This window comes from Coffea eugenioides, chromosome 5, assembly GCF_003713205.1.
Source record: "Coffea eugenioides isolate CCC68of chromosome 5, Ceug_1.0, whole genome shotgun sequence".
NCBI classification, from domain to species: domain Eukaryota; kingdom Viridiplantae; phylum Streptophyta; class Magnoliopsida; order Gentianales; family Rubiaceae; genus Coffea; species Coffea eugenioides.
The window spans coordinates 39,517,522-39,535,035 of record NC_040039.1 but is presented as its reverse complement, the minus strand read 5'-3'; the positions used below and the strand labels follow the sequence as shown (position 1 = coordinate 39,535,035).

At 34.6% G+C, this 17,514-nt stretch overlaps 1 protein-coding gene across 1 annotated transcript; it reads left to right on the top strand.

The window, feature by feature from the left end:
• Positions 1–1,662: 1,662 nt before the first annotated feature.
• On the top strand, positions 1,663–10,398 carry LOC113770903 (probable disease resistance protein At4g27220). Its single transcript, XM_027315530.1, has 6 exons — positions 1,663–1,748; positions 1,940–1,987; positions 3,571–3,628; positions 4,678–4,733; positions 6,254–9,279; positions 10,079–10,398. The coding sequence occupies exon 5, from the start codon at positions 6,254–6,256 to the stop codon at positions 9,227–9,229; it is 2,976 nt and encodes a 991-aa protein (XP_027171331.1). The 5' UTR covers positions 1,663–1,748; positions 1,940–1,987; positions 3,571–3,628; positions 4,678–4,733; the 3' UTR covers positions 9,230–9,279; positions 10,079–10,398.
• The last annotated feature ends 7,116 nt before the right edge of the window (positions 10,399–17,514 follow it).

Sequence of the window (17,514 nt, the reverse complement as noted above, 5' to 3'; positions counted from 1 at the left end):
ATTTATGAATTTTCACTCTTCTCATTCCTTTTTTCCAAATTTTCCCATAAAATTAAAGCATATGAAAATGGCAAAACCATTAATCTTTTGACTTTTTGCATATGAAAATGGAAAGGAAGACCTTGACTTAGATACCGTAATGCTCAACTCTTTAGATCACTCATGGGCCCTGTTTGGAAGCCAGTTTTTTAGACAAGTTTTTTATCTACTAGTTTTTTAACAACTTTTACTACAGAAATCCCAAAAAATTTCTCAAAATTTTTTTCCTACACACCTCAAAATACCCAAAACATACCAAAAAAAATTCCCTTCCCTTTCTTCCTTCTTCCTCCCCCATCCCAACCCGGCACCACTGCCGTATCGTCCCTCATCTTGCGCGTGCGTTGCGGCTGGGACGCGAGCCTCAGCTGCGTTTGGTGCACTGTGGAGAAGAGGAAAGGAGCCATAAAGTGTAGAACTAATCAAAGGCTAGTGGGAAAGGAGCGTGGACGAATACGAATCGTTAGATTGGGTTTGGATGAATGGTTGGATGTGAATCGTTAGCTTGGGGAGAGGTACATGGAATTGGGTTAAAAGGCATAGGCCTGTGGCCCCTGAGGAGTTATTGATGGAGAAAAAGTGTTCAGTGGGTTTTCTTTTTTCTTTGGTGAAATGAAAATATGGTATACTTGGAAAATTCTGTACCATGTATTCTCTGCATGTCTATGGGTAGATTGATTCATATTAGTATTCAAAATCTTATGGATCTTACGAATCTTGTATCCACGTCTAATATAGAAAAAGAGCACTACCTAATTAATTGGAAATGATTTCTATGATATTACAAGCATTCTCAACCATATTTCATGTAGCAGCGGATTTCAATCCAAAGCAGAAGGATCTTATTGTTAATTAATCTGGACTTCTAATTAATCTTATTGTTAATTAATTGATTTATCGGCCGGAGAATCTTAGCAATTTTATACCAGGTTTCTAACCAGTTACCAACTAAATTTGTTAAAAGGTTCATCCCAACTAAATTTTGAAAAAGAGTAAATGCAGGTTTGGTATTCAAATCTTGACCCTTAAGCGATTTTTGTAACCAAACTTTGGATGAAAGTAAATCTGATACCTTATGTTACAGTATTTAAACACATTTGATACCTCTGATGGATCTTTTCAAATTCTTACTAAAAAAAAATCATGTGTTGTCTAGGCTCGGATAACAGGAAGATTTTTTTTAAAAAAAAAATTCAAAAAAATGTTAACCTAAACACTCATCTAAAAATAAAATAATTTATTCTAAGAAATACTTAATCGACCTAATCATACATACTCAAAACTCAAACTACCACACATTATTTAGATTTAAAAGCAAGTGAAATTCTCTAGAGTTGCAACATACTTTCTGAATTTAAAAATATGTACAACTTTTTGGATGTAATTATAAGTAGTAAAGTTTGAGCTCTTAATCTGTAACTAAAGTTGTATTTTGTATTTTGCATGGTGGCCAACCAAACCTCAAGCAAATTGGTTAGTAATTGAGGTACTTAACCATTGCAATTCCAGTGCCCGTGCTTTCGACCTTCCCGGAACTTCCTTCTCGAGGGCCCACGATCATGAATGCTTAAAAGTCTTGGTGCTCTGCAGTTCGTTGAACTTTTACCATCCTTTCCACAGCGCTCAAAAATCATGGTACACGCTTTTGGCAGAGTCTGAGTCTCAAGGTTTTCAGTTTCCTCAAGTTCTCTTTTCAATTCCAATTTCAGGTATGATGAGATCATGTCCATATGAATTTTGCAACTTTTGGAGTTTTTTCTTATTTCATCGTGTATAATAGATTTACTTGGCACAAACATGTTGTTTCAATTATAATTCATTCATCAAGACTCAATGATCATAGTCCTTGTAGTAGTGAAACTTAGATCGGAATATAATACAAACTTTTGTCTTGTGGCAGAGCTTTGCGGCTCTCAATTTTTTGAGGATAACTTGTCCTCGTTTCAAGGTATAATGATATCATACTCGATCTTGATTTCGTTAATATTTGTAGTTGTATATTTAGATTTCTAAGGCCCAAAAATCTTGATCATGTTTTTTTCCCTTTCAATACATGGGGTGCTCTCCTCAAGCTTTTTATATGATTGACATTTTTTGGCAAGAAATTGGGATATTATTATAGGTGCAGAAGTTTTATTATCAATTCTTTAGAAAAGATAAATGTTTGGACTACTAGCTTGCTAAATTCCAGAGCTTACCATGGGTGTTATACTTTATAATCAACGATCATGAAGATCCCCTTCTCCCCGATTAATTCAGATATACAGTTTCCTAAAAAGAGCGAGAAAATTTTTGAGTTTAAAAACGTCTTCAAGGGCAAAATGAAATAGGGCAATATTAATAGGAAAAATAGAATAGTCAATTAGCAAAAATTCGTTTGGCATATTAATGAGATAATGGTCAAAAGCTTGGAACTCGAAAGTGCTTTTCTTTAATAATATTTGTTGCACCTAAATTAATTATGCCTTTCCAAATTTGTGGAGTAATATGAAATTGGCTAGTAATAGGACCTTACGTGTTTCCTGGATCTAAACAAGGGGCTGATTCTTGGGCAGAATGAGTTGATCCAAATCGGGATCTCAAAAACATCAAATTTGGATCTAGGTACACGGTGGATTTTTAAGAGTAAATTGATATTCAAATTCATCGGACCTCGTCGAATCTAGAACCAGATCCAGATCTTGGTGTTAGTCATATAACAGACATAAAATTGTTTAAATTTTTATAATAGTCTTCTTGATGCACATCAGTAGTATCATTTATTTACCATGCAACAGTTTTTTTTTTTTAATAATATATGAATAATAACCCTTAACCCATTTACAAATTTCTTAAAACTTACCAACTACTTGTGAATTTTCACTCTTCTTATTCTCTTTTCCAAATTTTCCCATAAAATTAAAGGAAAATAATTGCCTTAATTAATTTAGACTATCTAAATCCTGCGTTGTAACAGTATAGCAAAAACAACGAACATTGTAGTTGCCTTATAAAAATTTATTCATACCAACACTGGCAAAAATTGTCCAAATCTTGTGCTCTAAAAGCATAGCCAAAAAAAAATCTATAAAATCAATCAATTACACCAACATTGTAGCAAAAATATATTTTTTACTTTTTGCATATGAAATGGGATGGAAGACCTTGACTTAGATATTGTACTGCTCAACTCTTTAAATCACTCATGGTCTCCTATTAGCTCAACTTTTATCATTGATTCCTCAATACTCAACAATCATACTCGTATAAAATCAAAAGAAAAACAGAAACAAAGAAAAGTACATACCTTTGGCAGTCTCAACATTTTCAGCCTTCTCAGGCTTGCTTGTAAAAATTTCAGGTACGGTGAGATCATGTCCATCACAATTTTGTAATTGTCAGAGTTGTTTCTTATTTCATCAAGTACATAATTGCTTTACTTGGCACAGAAATCTTAGTTCAATTGTTGGAGTCTTAATTCGATATTTTTGGAGTTGCTTCTTAGCAGTGAAAACTAACGAAAATATAATACACACTTTTGTTTATTGGCAGGTTCTCAGCGTCTTCAAGATAACTTGGCCTGAAAATTTTGGTTGTCCAAGTTTGCAAGGTAAAAGGATGTCATACTCCATCTTAATTTTGTAATATTGAAGTTTTTTCTCACTGCATTCATATTACTTATAGCTTTTCGAGGCAGAAAAATCACAGATTACTTCCTTTTGTTTCGACATGGATTGCTCTCTTCATGCTTTTCACATCGTTGGCATTTTTGGGCAAGAAAATTGAATTTTATCATAGTTGCAAATTCTTATTAACTTTTGGAGAAGATAAAATGTGAACAGAGGCTGTATATGGGCTCGATCTGGGCCGTAATGATATATGTATGTATGTATATATGTATGTATATATGTCTACATGCATGCATGCATGTATATGTATATATTTATTTATATTTATATATTAGCCCAGACATATTCTTATATGTGTAAATTAACCTAGTCTCCCATATATGTTTGTGAATGTATTATTAGGAAATTGGCTTAATTTCTTTTAGATAAATTTCTTGTTTTGTGTGGAAGTAACTAGTTTTCTAATTGGTTTTAATTACTTGAAGTAGTAGCCAAAAAATATTCTATTCAGTTTAGAATTAGAAGTTATCTCCTATTCTGTACAAGTCTAAGAATTATAATTGATTTTCTATTGTTATTTGGTATTTTTGGCCAAATAATGTTATATATAAATAGATGGGTTGGCATACTACAAAAAGGCACAGAAGGAGCGCAACATCTATCCTAGCATTTAGTAATTGTAATAGACATTTTTTGAAGAGAGTGTACAGTATTAAATAGGTTTTTTTTTTTGGATTTAAAAGTAGATGCAACTCTCTAGAGACTTGCAACATACTTTTTGGATTTTAAAACTATGTGCAATTCTTTGGATATATCTGTAAGTGTAATGGTTTGGATTCCTAACTTGTAGCCAGAGTTGCATCTCATGCTCTGTTGGAGTTCTTCTGATATTTCACCATGTTATAATAGCTTTGCTTGGCACCAACATCTTGATTCAATTATAATTCATTCATCAAAACTCAATAATCATAGTTTTTGTAGTAGCGAAAGCGAGATCAAAACAAAATACTAACTTTTTGTCTTTTGGCAGAGTTTAGGAGTTCTCAGCTTCTTCAAGTCTTCAAGATAATTTGTCCTAACTTCAAGGTACAATGATATCACACTTGATCTTTATTTTGGAAAAATATCACACTTGATCTTGAATCTGTAAATTTTTGTGGTTGTTTCTCATTTCATAATATTAATTATGTTTAGCTTTGTGAGGCCCAAACATCTTGGCCACTTGTTCTTCTTTCAACACATGGAGTGCTCTGTTCCAACAGAGGGCAGAATGAGATGATCCAAAACCTAGACCTAACTAATACTACTAACAAAACTAGACCCGGGCAGAAGATGGATCTATAGGAGTAAATTTGATCCCGTCGAGTGTGGAAACATATACGGATCTTGGCCTTAATCTTATAACTTAGAAGCTTTTACGTAAAATCTTAAATTTTTATAGAAGTTTTCTTACATCAAATGCATATCAATTTTTTTGTTATAAAAAAAGATGCATATCAGTTTCATTTACTAAAATGCTTAATTGAATCAGCATAATTGGACAACTTCATGTTTATACGGTCTTCTTTCTACCAAATTAAATGTTTTAGAGCACGTCATGAGTTTATGTACGTATGGGATGAGGAGAGTAGTCTACTGTAGTACCGTAGCATCCTTCCTGTCATTTTTTTTTTTCAAAAAAGCAAAAGAAAAAAAAAGGAAAAATTGTTGACATATTTTTATCTGGGGCATTTTGAGACAGGTAGGGTGTTTTGAGACATTTTCTTCTTCTTCTTCTTTTGGAGGAAAAAAAATGTGTGTGAGCCATTTTTATCCTGACATTTTTTAGGGTATAGCTCCTATTACCCTGTTTCGTTTAGATCTTTAAATTGATGTACTCAAAATTAAAAATAATGAAATAAAAAATTACCCAAGGTATCTAACTCAAAGAATAAAGAAGTAGGTTTTCGTGCACAGTTCTTCTTTTCTTTTCTTTTCTTTTTTTTTTTGGACAAACAAAGAACATGCATTTTCTTGATGGTTTTTTTATTTTTTAACAGATGAATCATGCACTTAAATGAAAAATAGTTAGCTGCATCAAGTGGGTTAAAGTTGCACCACAAAATTAATGGTTCTTAGAGATATTTTGTACCTATGATGTGGGTTTTTACCTGACAATTTATGCCAACTCTCACTCAGAACCCCATAAAGATTGGAATAAATCATTACATAGGAAAAGTATTTCGGAATTAAATATTACATAAGAAGAGAGTTTCTACTAACTCAATAGTAGCACAGATAAACTAGAAATGTTTGGTGAAACTAATGAAACATCGAAATTTGTGGGTTTAGATATTCTATGATCAATTCAGTGCTTCAGAAAATAGTTTTTCAAAATCAATCTTCAAATGTTTTTGTCATTTCTCCAAATATTGAATGAACTATTCAGTCAGAAGAATTCTAGATTAGCTAATAGCTGAACAATTATTGAATTGAGTGAAAAACATTTTCTTTTTCTGGTTATTAATCTTTACTAAACTATGTGTTGACTAAGATCCGCTGGCAACTTTTGGTGTTCTCTTCAATTTGCTTTATGCACCTAAACTTGGTATATTTTTAAATTGTAGATGATACAACTATTCGGGAAACCTCTGGTAGAAAAGGCTGCAGAGTTTATTGTAGTAGATTACATGGAAAGGAGTGACGTGGCCAACACGCAATCGCTGAAAAGGATTTGGCAAGAATTGAGCTGCAAAGCATCTGACATAGAAGAGGAAGTGAACAGAGAAGAAATGTCAGGTAAAAAGAAAAGGAAACGTGAAGTTGACAGTTGGTTGAAGAACGTTAAGAATTTAAGTCCTGAAATCGATGCATTGGAAACAAGACGATCATCTTGGAGGCTTCCACTAAAGGAGGATCCTGTAGGAAAGCTGCAACATCAGGTGAAAGAACTTGTTGATCAGAGCCGTCATTTTGATGGGCTTGTGCTCGATAATTATGACAACATCGGGGAGCCATGCCTGCCAACCAAATTGTTTGGAGTAAAGTTCGACGAAGCTTTGAAGAGAATTTGGCCATGCTTGGTGACCGATGATATATCAAGCATTGGGATTTATGGTATGGGTGGAGTTGGTAAGACCACACTGGCGAGGCACATTGAGTACCATCTTTTAGAAAAGAACAATTATTGGGTGCTTTGGGTTACAGTATCTCAAGACTTCAGTGTCACCAGTTTGCAGGATAAGATTGCCAATGTCTTGGGCATTAATCTATCCAGTAGCGACGAGGAAGACGCCAGGGCAAGAATATTGCGTGACGCATTCAGGAAAATGCTGAAATTAATAGTACTCATATTGGATGATGTTTGGGAAGAATTTTGTTTAGACAGGGTAGGGATTCCACTTCATCCAAACAAGTGCAGATTGATTTTGACTACTCGCTCACTGGAAGTGTGCAACAGGATACAATGTCAAAGAAAGTTTGCTTTGCAAACTCTGGACACAGGCGAAGCTTGGGATTTGTTCAAGTATAAACTTGGCAGCGAGCCCTTGCTTCAAGGAGATTTGGAAAGTATTGCCAAGTCCATTGTGGAAGAGTGTGATGGTTTGCCTCTTGGCATTATCACAGTGGCTGGAAGCATGAGAGGCGTGAGAGACATTTGTGAGTGGAGAAATGCATTGAAACAATTGAAAAGATGTTCAATAGGCTATCATGAGATGGAACGAGATGTGTTTCGCATCCTGGAATGGAGTTTCAATCGCCTGAATAAATGGGAAAAGAATTGCTTCTTGTATTGCTGTCTTTATCCGGAAGATAGTGATATAAGAAGAAAGGAACTAATAGACCTCTTTATTTGGGCAGAGCTGATGTCAAAACGGGAATCATGGTCAGAAGAATTTGATCAAGGTCACACAATATTAAACAAACTGATTAGAGTTTGCTTGCTGGAAAAAACTAAAGATCCCGAAGGGGATGACTGTGTGAAGATGCATGATTTGGTCAGAGACATGGCATTAAGGATCACGCATGGAAACTCCAAACCAGAGAGCAGCAGAGATGATGTACCACGATTCTTGGTGAAAAGCTTAGGACAGGAAGATTCACAAGCAACAACACTGGAACCAGAAGAGTGGACACAAGATCTCGGTGCAGTTTCCTTCTATTCACAACGTTTCAGAAGAATAGAAATTCCACCAGCCTGGTCACCAAATTGTCCTAATCTCTCAACCTTGCTTCTTTCTCGGGTTTCCATAAAAGAAATCCCAGATTCATTCTTTCGGCACATGTGTGGACTTAAAGTTTTGAATCTATCTTGGTGCGAAGGTATAACAGAGTTGCCTAATTCTGTTTCAGACTTGGTGAATCTCACTGCCTTGATTTTGGGGAATTGTGGACGCCTCCGATTTGTGCCACCACTGGGAAAGCTCAAGCAGTTGAGGGATTTGGACCTATCCTACACTCAGATTGAGGATTTACCTGAAGGTTGGAAGTCACTGGTCAACCTCGAAAGGCTTAACTTGGACGACTGTGGGGCTTTAAGTCAAAAGATAACACCAAAAGGGACATTTACCCAATTTCACCGTCTTCAATGGCTATTATTGCCACGCTATGGTAGCGTACTAGTTAATGATCCAGAAGTGTTGAATCAATTAGAAAGTTTTGAAGGATGTTTGTCTTTTACGGACTTCTATAAAATTACTCGGTGGCCAAAATATTATCATGTTTATATCACTGACATCTTAACTGAGGATCAGAGTCAGGATTATGGGGGCCAGCAACAATTGCAATTCCATCAGTGTGAGCTTGGTAGAGGATCGAACTATCTGCCAGATGATATGGAATGTCTGAGAATCGAGGATTGTAAGGGCATGGGCATCAGGTGCTTGTCAGATGTTTTTAGGAATTTTATAAATTTAAGCCACTTATCTAAATTGGTTATTGTGGAATTGGTTGGAATAGAGTTCCTCTGGCAATTGTCCGCTCCACGTGATCAGTTGGAAGTCTCGTCTTTTAGTCCGCTCTGTCATCTCGAAGTGCTACATCTCCATAATTTGCCAAATCTGGTTGGTCTTTTTTACGGAGAATCAGAACCATATTTGCTTCCAGATGGCACCTTTTCTTCCCTTAAAAAATTGAGCATTTCTGAATGTCACAACATGAAGCAGCTATTCACGGTGCAGTTGCTGCAGAGCCTTCAAAATCTTGAAACATTAGAAGTTGAAGATTGTGAAGGACTGGAGGAGATAGCAGCAGATGGCAACGGAGCAGGACAAGGAGGAGGAGAAGGCACCCAATTCACTTCAAGTGAAGGAGCCACCGCCACTGTCATCCTTCCGAAATTACGGAGGTTGAATCTGACTGGGCTGCCACAACTGAAGAACGTTTGCAAGGCAGCCATGATCTGCGATTCAATTGAGGTTATTGCAATATTTAATTGTCCAAATTTAAAGAGGCTGCCTTTGTTTCTTTCCACCATCGGCGGACCACCATCTCTTCCCAGAACTCTTTATAATATCAGGGGAGATAAAGAATGGTGGGAATCGTTAGAGTGGGACTATCCTAGTGCCAAAAATGACCTTGACCCATACTTCACCGCAAAGTGATGAGATATTTGAAGACCACTTGTTTGATCAAAATCCTGACTGGTCCTCATGTACGTGTTTTCTCCCCTTTCTTTGAGGTTTTTTTTCCCCCAAAATGATATACTTCTCCACTAGCATAGAATTTGCTATTGTGTAGGAATCGATATTAATACTTTCCGTATTGAGCTCAAGTTTTTTTTTTTTTTTTAACTATCTTGAGGTGCAGAACTGCAAAAACTTTTTTAAGTTGTTCTGATGGGAAAATGGATTCAAGTACATTAGTTTCTCTTTCTTTCTTATTTATTTTTGAGTTTATTTTTGAGTTCAACGTCGTTATAAATTTCTTTATGTCATTTTCTTTTTTCATTTTAAGCTATTGCATGTTCTCTGTCTTTCTCCTATTTCTAGTGAGGCTCAAGTTTTCCTCTGCTGACTGCCTTCCCTATAACGCTGAAGTACGAACTGCACCATTTCTTATATTCATCCATACAATCTACTGCATACAGCTTTTTAATATTTTTTAATTTTTTCTTATTTTTGTACATTTAAATATTTTATTTTCTATCTCTTTCCTCCTCCTTGTTTGTTTCTGAATTTAGTGTCTTTATTAATTTATTCTATGAATGAGCTGATCTTTATGTTATTTTCTTTTTTTCATTTCCTGCTGTTGAAAGTTGTCTTGCTTATCCCCTTCTCTGAAGAGGGTATATATGTTTGCAAATGTTTAAATTCGAAATTTCATATTGAGAGCCACAATAAGTTCGAACTTTCAAATGTTTACAATGTAATTTCCATAATTGTACTTGCGTTAGTATCATGGATGAATTTGCTTTGTGTTTCTGACTATACTGATCAAGTGTTGTTTGCCAGGTAGCCACAAAATTGCTGCTGCAAGAGAGGTGATGTTGCAAAAACAAGTGTTAAATGAAGCTTTGTTCACCAGCAACAAATTTCTTTCAGTACATGCTTCTTCTTTAGCTATATTACAGTTGCTGTTTTTCATCATGTTTAGCTTTCTATTCCTACGTAGATGATGTAATTGGAGCAGTGATACAGTTTTTTGTGACTATTCCTTGATTATCGACAAAACTGGTTGGGGTAATATGACAAAATTTTTGGTCATATTGTACTCCAAGAATGTTTTCTCACTCTATCAATTTAAACCATTCTACGTATGTGCTTTTCCCTGATTTCCATTTCAAGCAATTATATGTCCAGTTCCACTGACAATTCTTTAGCTAAATTCTTTTTATTAGGGTTAGGATTGTACGTGCATGTTAAAGAAGGATCAGAATAATATTTGAATCCCTTCTAGAGTTAAATATCTACATTTAGAATAAATGAATAGAAGAAACTTTTACATCAACTTTTCTGTGTGACTTGAGCTTTTTATCTCTGACTTCTTTGGCAGCAATTATTTATAAATAGATCAAACTTGTATGGAATGATTTTTTTTCTTTTTCAGAAACAAATGCATTTAACAAAAAAAAAAAAATTCAGATGCAGTTTTGTCTTGCAAGAGCCATGCACTTTATATGTCATCTGATATGGTATTGGCTTTTGTTGTGAAAAATCAAAGTATGTTTGAGATGGCCAGTAAAGCAAGCATCAACTTGCTAATCTGCAGTCCTGTAATTTATGAAGAACCAAAATCGAGGTTAACAACTTTCAATCAAGGAACAATCATAACTAATTATTCTCTAGTTTATAGTTTGATTGATTTCAGTTTGAGCCTAATTCAGTGTCTTCACACCACAAAGAACTCAGTCATATGCAACCAATAAAGGAACAAAGGACAAACAGAAATTGGCCTAGGGTAGGAAATATAATATCAGTTGGTGTACGATGAGGTGAAGGAAGGAATGTGGTTTCAGATAATGTAAACATATCAGCTGGTGATTCACCTAAAATTATTCTTCTGATTAACAAATCTCACAATGTCAGGACATCCGTTTTTTTCGTTGTTTTAAGGGGTCAATGGACCGTCTTTTATTGCCAGATGACGTAGAAAGAAGGATAATATCTGCTAAAAAAAGGGATTACTCTATTTAGTGAACTTAATTGATTCATTTCCATAAAGGAAATGACCTGCTATTGTTAATAGAACATCAGCAGATGTTGCTGTGGGAATCTCAGGAAGTATACTACCTGCAACATAGGAAGTCAAATGCAGTGAGAGATGAAAGGAACAGGGAAAAAAACAAGAAAAAGAAGAGAATTTCTCAAATAGCTGGCTGAAGTCTCAAGATAACAAGCCATAAGTTGCAGAGGACATTATTATATTATCCAACAAAGAAAAGAAACTGCTTGCGTACTTGTGCTAGTTTTATTGCAGGAAGAAGCAGAAACAAAAGGACCAGAAGGCGAAGGAGCTACAACATTGTCATTGAGATCAGAAATAAATCCAATGACTGTACTTCCATTAAATTTTACATCCAAAGGCAGGCTAGGCAAGAGGCAAGTAGATTCTGGAAAATATAAGTGGTAAACTAATCCAAGGTAAGACAAAATTGACATTCATTGCTAAATTAATTTTTGTGAAGAAAAAGTCTGATATCTTATAGATCAAAACATAAAGAGAAAGATAAATATTATATATGACATCGGACTATCTGTTCAAACTATTACTTTTTGAGTCAACTAGTGAAGGAAATTAGTTCTCAGCAGATTGCACACCGTGAAGATCCACAAATTTATGGGAGGAAGAAAATCCCATAAGTAATGCTCAGAAAAGTGACCTAAATTCATAAATTTGAAGAGATTTAAAGGAATGCGGACCTTGAGGTGAGAAGTCCTTCAGCTTTATATGAAAGAGGTTATACACATTGCTGCATATATTAGCACTCTACAGCTTCATACCAAGCAAGGAAGCACAGTTTACTGCTTGCAAGTTAGTAATAAAGCTTTGCTCTTGTGAGACATATAACTCTCCATGGCATTGCAGCAAGATGTCTCATTATTCACGTGATCGCCACATTCTTCAGAAATTTCAGCAATATCCAGAAATACCAGTGGGCAGGCTATGTTGGATAAAAATAAGATCAAGATACTCTTGCTTTAGATGAATTATCAAAGTTTATCATGCAAATCATAAAGATGCAAGGTGCATTTCTTATTGTTTTTTCTAGTTGTCTTTGTTTAAGCGACAGCTAGAAAGTCCTCTGAGTATTCTGTTTGCAGAAGAAGGATTAAGCTTACTGGCAAGCCATCAAAGCATGATACTGGAACAATCCCTCATAATTGCTGATTGATCAGGCAAGATAGGGTTGTTACTCAATGTTTTCAAACTATAATTGCCGAAAGATAGTTTTTTAGCTACAGTTGGTAAGGCATTCTGGGAAATTCTGTTGCAGCACTCTATTGTGGTATCAACATCGTCGCATGTATCTAGAAGTTTTGATGAAGCCAGAATGCTATCAACCTTATGGACATCTACAATAGGGCAAGAAGCTGAAGTGAGATTGGTTGGACCTGTGCATGTGGCACTCTACATTTCACAATAAGAAGCTCCATAACACAGATTAGACATTCTTATTCAAACTTCAGTGGTAGCCCTCAACTGGCCATGATGTAAGCTTACTGTTTCTTGACAATCTTGATAGCAAAGTAATTGAATTGCAACTTCAACTGCCAAGTGTTGGATTATGATATGAATTGAACTAGCAGTACTAGTCTTAACTCTTAAATGGTAAAAAAAACTTGGGCAGTGGTTTAAAATTTCATCCCTTGGAAGATTCACATCAATCAGGCTTTAGGACTGGAAATTGATCAAGGAGTCATTCAATTTTGTAGTTCATGAATTTGGATTCTAACTCTTTGGTACAAGTGAGGTATATGTTTCTAAAAGAACAAGAATAACAATTGATAAAGTTCTAAAGTGCACATAACTTTGTAATATTAATGATTCTACTAATACTGTATATGTTACAATAATAATTCGCAGCATTAATTCTGAAACTTTTCATGTCATCAATCCTCTTTCTTGCCAATAGATTCATTTCGTAGTTCACTGTTTGATTGTAGTTCGCATTCCTTCCAGAGAAAATAGGTACTACAGAATTCCAAATCTCAATGACTATTTTAACAGATACATCATGTCAGTGGCATATTAAACTCTACATGAAAGTGAGATCACTTCTTTTTAAACTCTCATCAAAGTAGTTTAGCGAAAGGATACAGTCCCTATGATCAAGAGATAATGATAGTTTTAAATTTAGCTACAAGAAATGCAAACTTGCAACTAATAAACAAACAGTAAAGCATTTAACAAGTGCAGCACTCACAGATATAAAGCAAGAGTAGTTGAAGAAGAATCATTTCTAGCACAACTTCTCCCATTACTCCACTTCTGTAAATTGAATGGATTTAGAAATGTAACCAGAGAAGATGCTTGCCCTAAGTGTCTATTTGTGTTCTGCATGAACACATGGAGCTCTCGGCTCGACCATTCTACATTTATATAATTATAGCTCTAGGGGCGGGCTAGGCCTCATCAGTGAATTTGGAAATTATGCGATTTTCCCTGAGTAAGTTGACATCGTGAAGTATTCACGCAGTGCTTCCGTTTTAGTGATTTGTTCTTCTAGTTTCAATGAAAGGTACAAACTTGCTTACCTCTCAAAGTCATATTTGAGGCCAAATAATTACCCGTTATAGTTGTTTAAAGCAATATAGAAATATCTCGCATAATTCTTATATCATCACACACATGTTTTAATAACCAAAAAACGTCTGCCTCGCATAATTTGTATATCATCATAGACATGTTCAAATAAACAGTAAAAGTCAAAAAAATCTATAAAGTCAAAATTTTTTTTAAAAAAGTAATATTTGTATGTAGTGTATACATGAACAAATGTAAATGCATGACACTTAATCTAATTTTAAATTTTCTTTTTATACACTGGACATACATCTATATTTGCTAGAGTAAAAAATTCTCTATGCTAATATTGCATAATTTTTTAAAAAACATGTAAATAGAACAATTATTATCTTTGCCCCAACCCCCCCCCCCCAAAATTCTATATATCCTAGGCCCTCAAGTCGCCCCAACTTTGTGTCACGCTACAATTTGTCAAGAAATGGTGGACTTTTCAGGCAAGGAGAATGTTGATATTTTATCTCATACACACAACTCTGTAATAGAAATAAAGCAAAAGGTAGTCTATCTCTCATTTTTCATCCATTCCCATGTCATCTATACTTTACTGCACAAATTCTCATGTTTTCTAAATCACTTTTTGTGCCTAAACTGTTCTAACATGTGATGATAGTACTGATAAATGGTCTGTAAACACCTGTAAGTAGATTTATTATTTATTGGTTTCATTACTCCGGAGGCATATCCGTAATGATGATTGGAATTGAATCCATCCAAATTTTTCTTATCAAATAAAAAATAAAAAATAAAACCAATGAGATTTCCCACCTTTGCAATTAAACACAAATCACAAAGGCTCACACTTGGTCACAAAAGGTGGAATGTGAAAGCTTGGTCACATGATACTCACGTGCTCATTAACCATAATTTGTCCATTGCTTGAGTAGACTAAGGTTCCACTATTTCCTCCGGCATTTAAGGCATCAGAGGAATTTGAACTGTACGATAAAGCAGGAAATGCAACACAAACCTTTAAATTAAACAAAACCCTTTCCCTTTTTCTTTTTTTTTTTCTTCTTTTAATGTTTAACATTGTCTTCATGTTTGGGGTGCGTAAAATCTGTGTTTTAAAACTCGAACCGGACCGGCCGGTCGAATCGGGAACTGGCCAAGTGTCCAGTCCGAGTCATGCTTAAAAACCGGATAAATAAAAACCCGATCAAAAATCGGGTTTGACCAGAAAAAATCGGATTTTCCGGTTCAAACAGTTTTTTTTTAAAAAAAAACTCAAACTTTTTCAATATTATGTTTTGACCCCTAGATTGTTAAAAATTATTAATATACCTCAAATATTTCATACTTTATCAATATTTTCTTAAAGTTTGGTATTATTTTTCAATTAAGTCCATAATTTTAATTCTAAACTTGTTAATGCTCATTAAATAATATAAATTGTTACTTGATTGTTATAATTTCTTTGTATTTTCTTGTTAAATATATTTAAAACATCAAATATATATGAATATACCTTTATTAATATTAACATGTTATTAGGTATTTTACATATAATATTTTAATTCTTAAATAATTTTTATTTATGACGTCATCCGGTTGAACCCTTATCGAACTTGGTTGAACCCATTGACCCCTGACCCCTGAGCTTGATTGAGTCGATACCCGGTCCGGTTCTGAAAACATAGCGTAAAATCAGACGGTTGCTTGTAATTGGACCCACTCTCAAAAGAAAAGAAGGTTTGCTTGTGTTTTAGTTTTCCACATCCTTTTTTCTTGTTTTTTTACTCTTGAAGATTTGATGACTTGACATAAAAAATGTCAACAATAAATATAAAAATTACAAAAACCCAACTTATCAAGTAAGATTAGGGTGTCAAAATGGCATGAGTTGGAATTATACTTAATTAATGGTGCGTTTGATAAAACTGAAATCTGAATCTGTTAAGTTACTCTATTGTTAAGTAGTAAATCTAATACATTTGAGTATATATCATATTAAGTGATAAATGAATAACTTATACTTATTTTTTGGACCAAATTTGACCCAAAAAATTCAATGTTAATTAATTAATTCAGATGTTATATTTTTTATTATTAGATGCGTCTGAACAAGTAAAATCTAAACCGATTAAATTTAGATATTAAATTGAATTATTAAACAAAGCCTAAGTGAAAGATTGAAAAAGTTAGCAACTTATATGAGGGGAAAACCCAAGTACTGAAGGCGTGGTCCTAAGTTCTGGGTTCTTACGTTGTATGGATACGCCTTTGGTGGGCAGCATCACTACCGTTAAGTGGCTTTTCTTATGGCTCGCTGGGACTTTGGAGGAGGCAAGCTATGTTTTCAGAACCGGACCGGATAGCGACTCAGCAGAGGTCAGGGGTCAATGGTTCAACCGGGTTCGATCGGGGTTGAACCGGATGATGTCATAAATAAAAATTATTTAAAAATTAAAATATTATATGTAAAATACCTAATAACATATTAATATTAATAAAGGTATATTCATATATATTTGATGTTTCAAATATATTTAACAAGAAAATACAAAGAAATTAGAACAGTCAAATAGCAATTTATATTATTTAATGAGTATTAACAAGTTTAGAATTAAAATTATGGATTTAATTAAAAAATAATACCAAATTTTAAGATAATATTTATAAAGTATGAAATATTTGAGATATATTAATAATTTTTAATAACCTAGGGATCAAAATATAATATTAAAAATATTTTGACCTTCAAGAAAAAAAAGAATCTACATACATGCATGGAGAGGGGGCAACAAGAAGATATGGATGTTGTATGAACACGTGCGAGCGAGTTGTGGCCAGGATGTAGCAGCACTGCAGCAGTAATCAACTGTGCATGCATGTCCCATTACAAAAATGGTTGCGTTTTGGGATTTTGGGCTGGGCACATGGAGCCAAGGAGATGCGGGTCCCTCTCTTTCCTTTCCTTGCGTGAGATCTGAGATGCATGGTGGAACCCGGTTCTTATTTTTCCCGGTCAAACGGGGTCAAACCCGGGTTTTGACCTGGTTTGACCGAACTTTTAATTTCCCGGTTTTTAAAGTTAGCTCGGACCGGACAATTGGCCGGTTCCCGGTTTGACCGGTCGGACCGGCCGGTCCGGTCCGAGTTTGAAAACAGAGGAGGCAAGCCTTTCTTTCAACTGGGCACTTACAAAATTGAGGTAACTTAGAATCATTGAGAGCTAACAATAATTTTTCTCCGAAGTTTGAGAGAAGAACCATAACTCAAATATAAATGGCACACGAAGATTTAATAATGCCAATTTCCTTATTCTATACCCTCTATCCCACATTCTATGCCAATTTATGTTCCATCCTCTATTTTTTTTTTTCAGCAACATGTGAACATAGTACAATGGTTAATTGACAAAACACAAAGTGTTGCATGTAAAATTACACGACAAAACAGTTAGATAAAGATGCCAATTTATAGACGCTAGATCCTTTATCCTACTTTCTATGCTAATTTCTGTTTCATTCTCTATTTTTCCCCCATGACATGTGAATATACTACATGGTTCATTCACCAAGTGTTGTACGTAAAATTACATGACAAAAAAATTAGATAAACATTGTGATAGAAAGTGAGATGGTGAATCTAGCACCCAACTACTCTCTAAATAGTAAAGGGAAAAATTATGGATACAAAT

Bases quoted from the DNA above. Each gene is read 5' to 3' on its own strand.
- LOC113770903 (XM_027315530.1), top strand. From the start codon at position 6,254: ATGATACAACTATTCGGGAAACCTCTGGTAGAAAAGGCTGCAGAGTTT.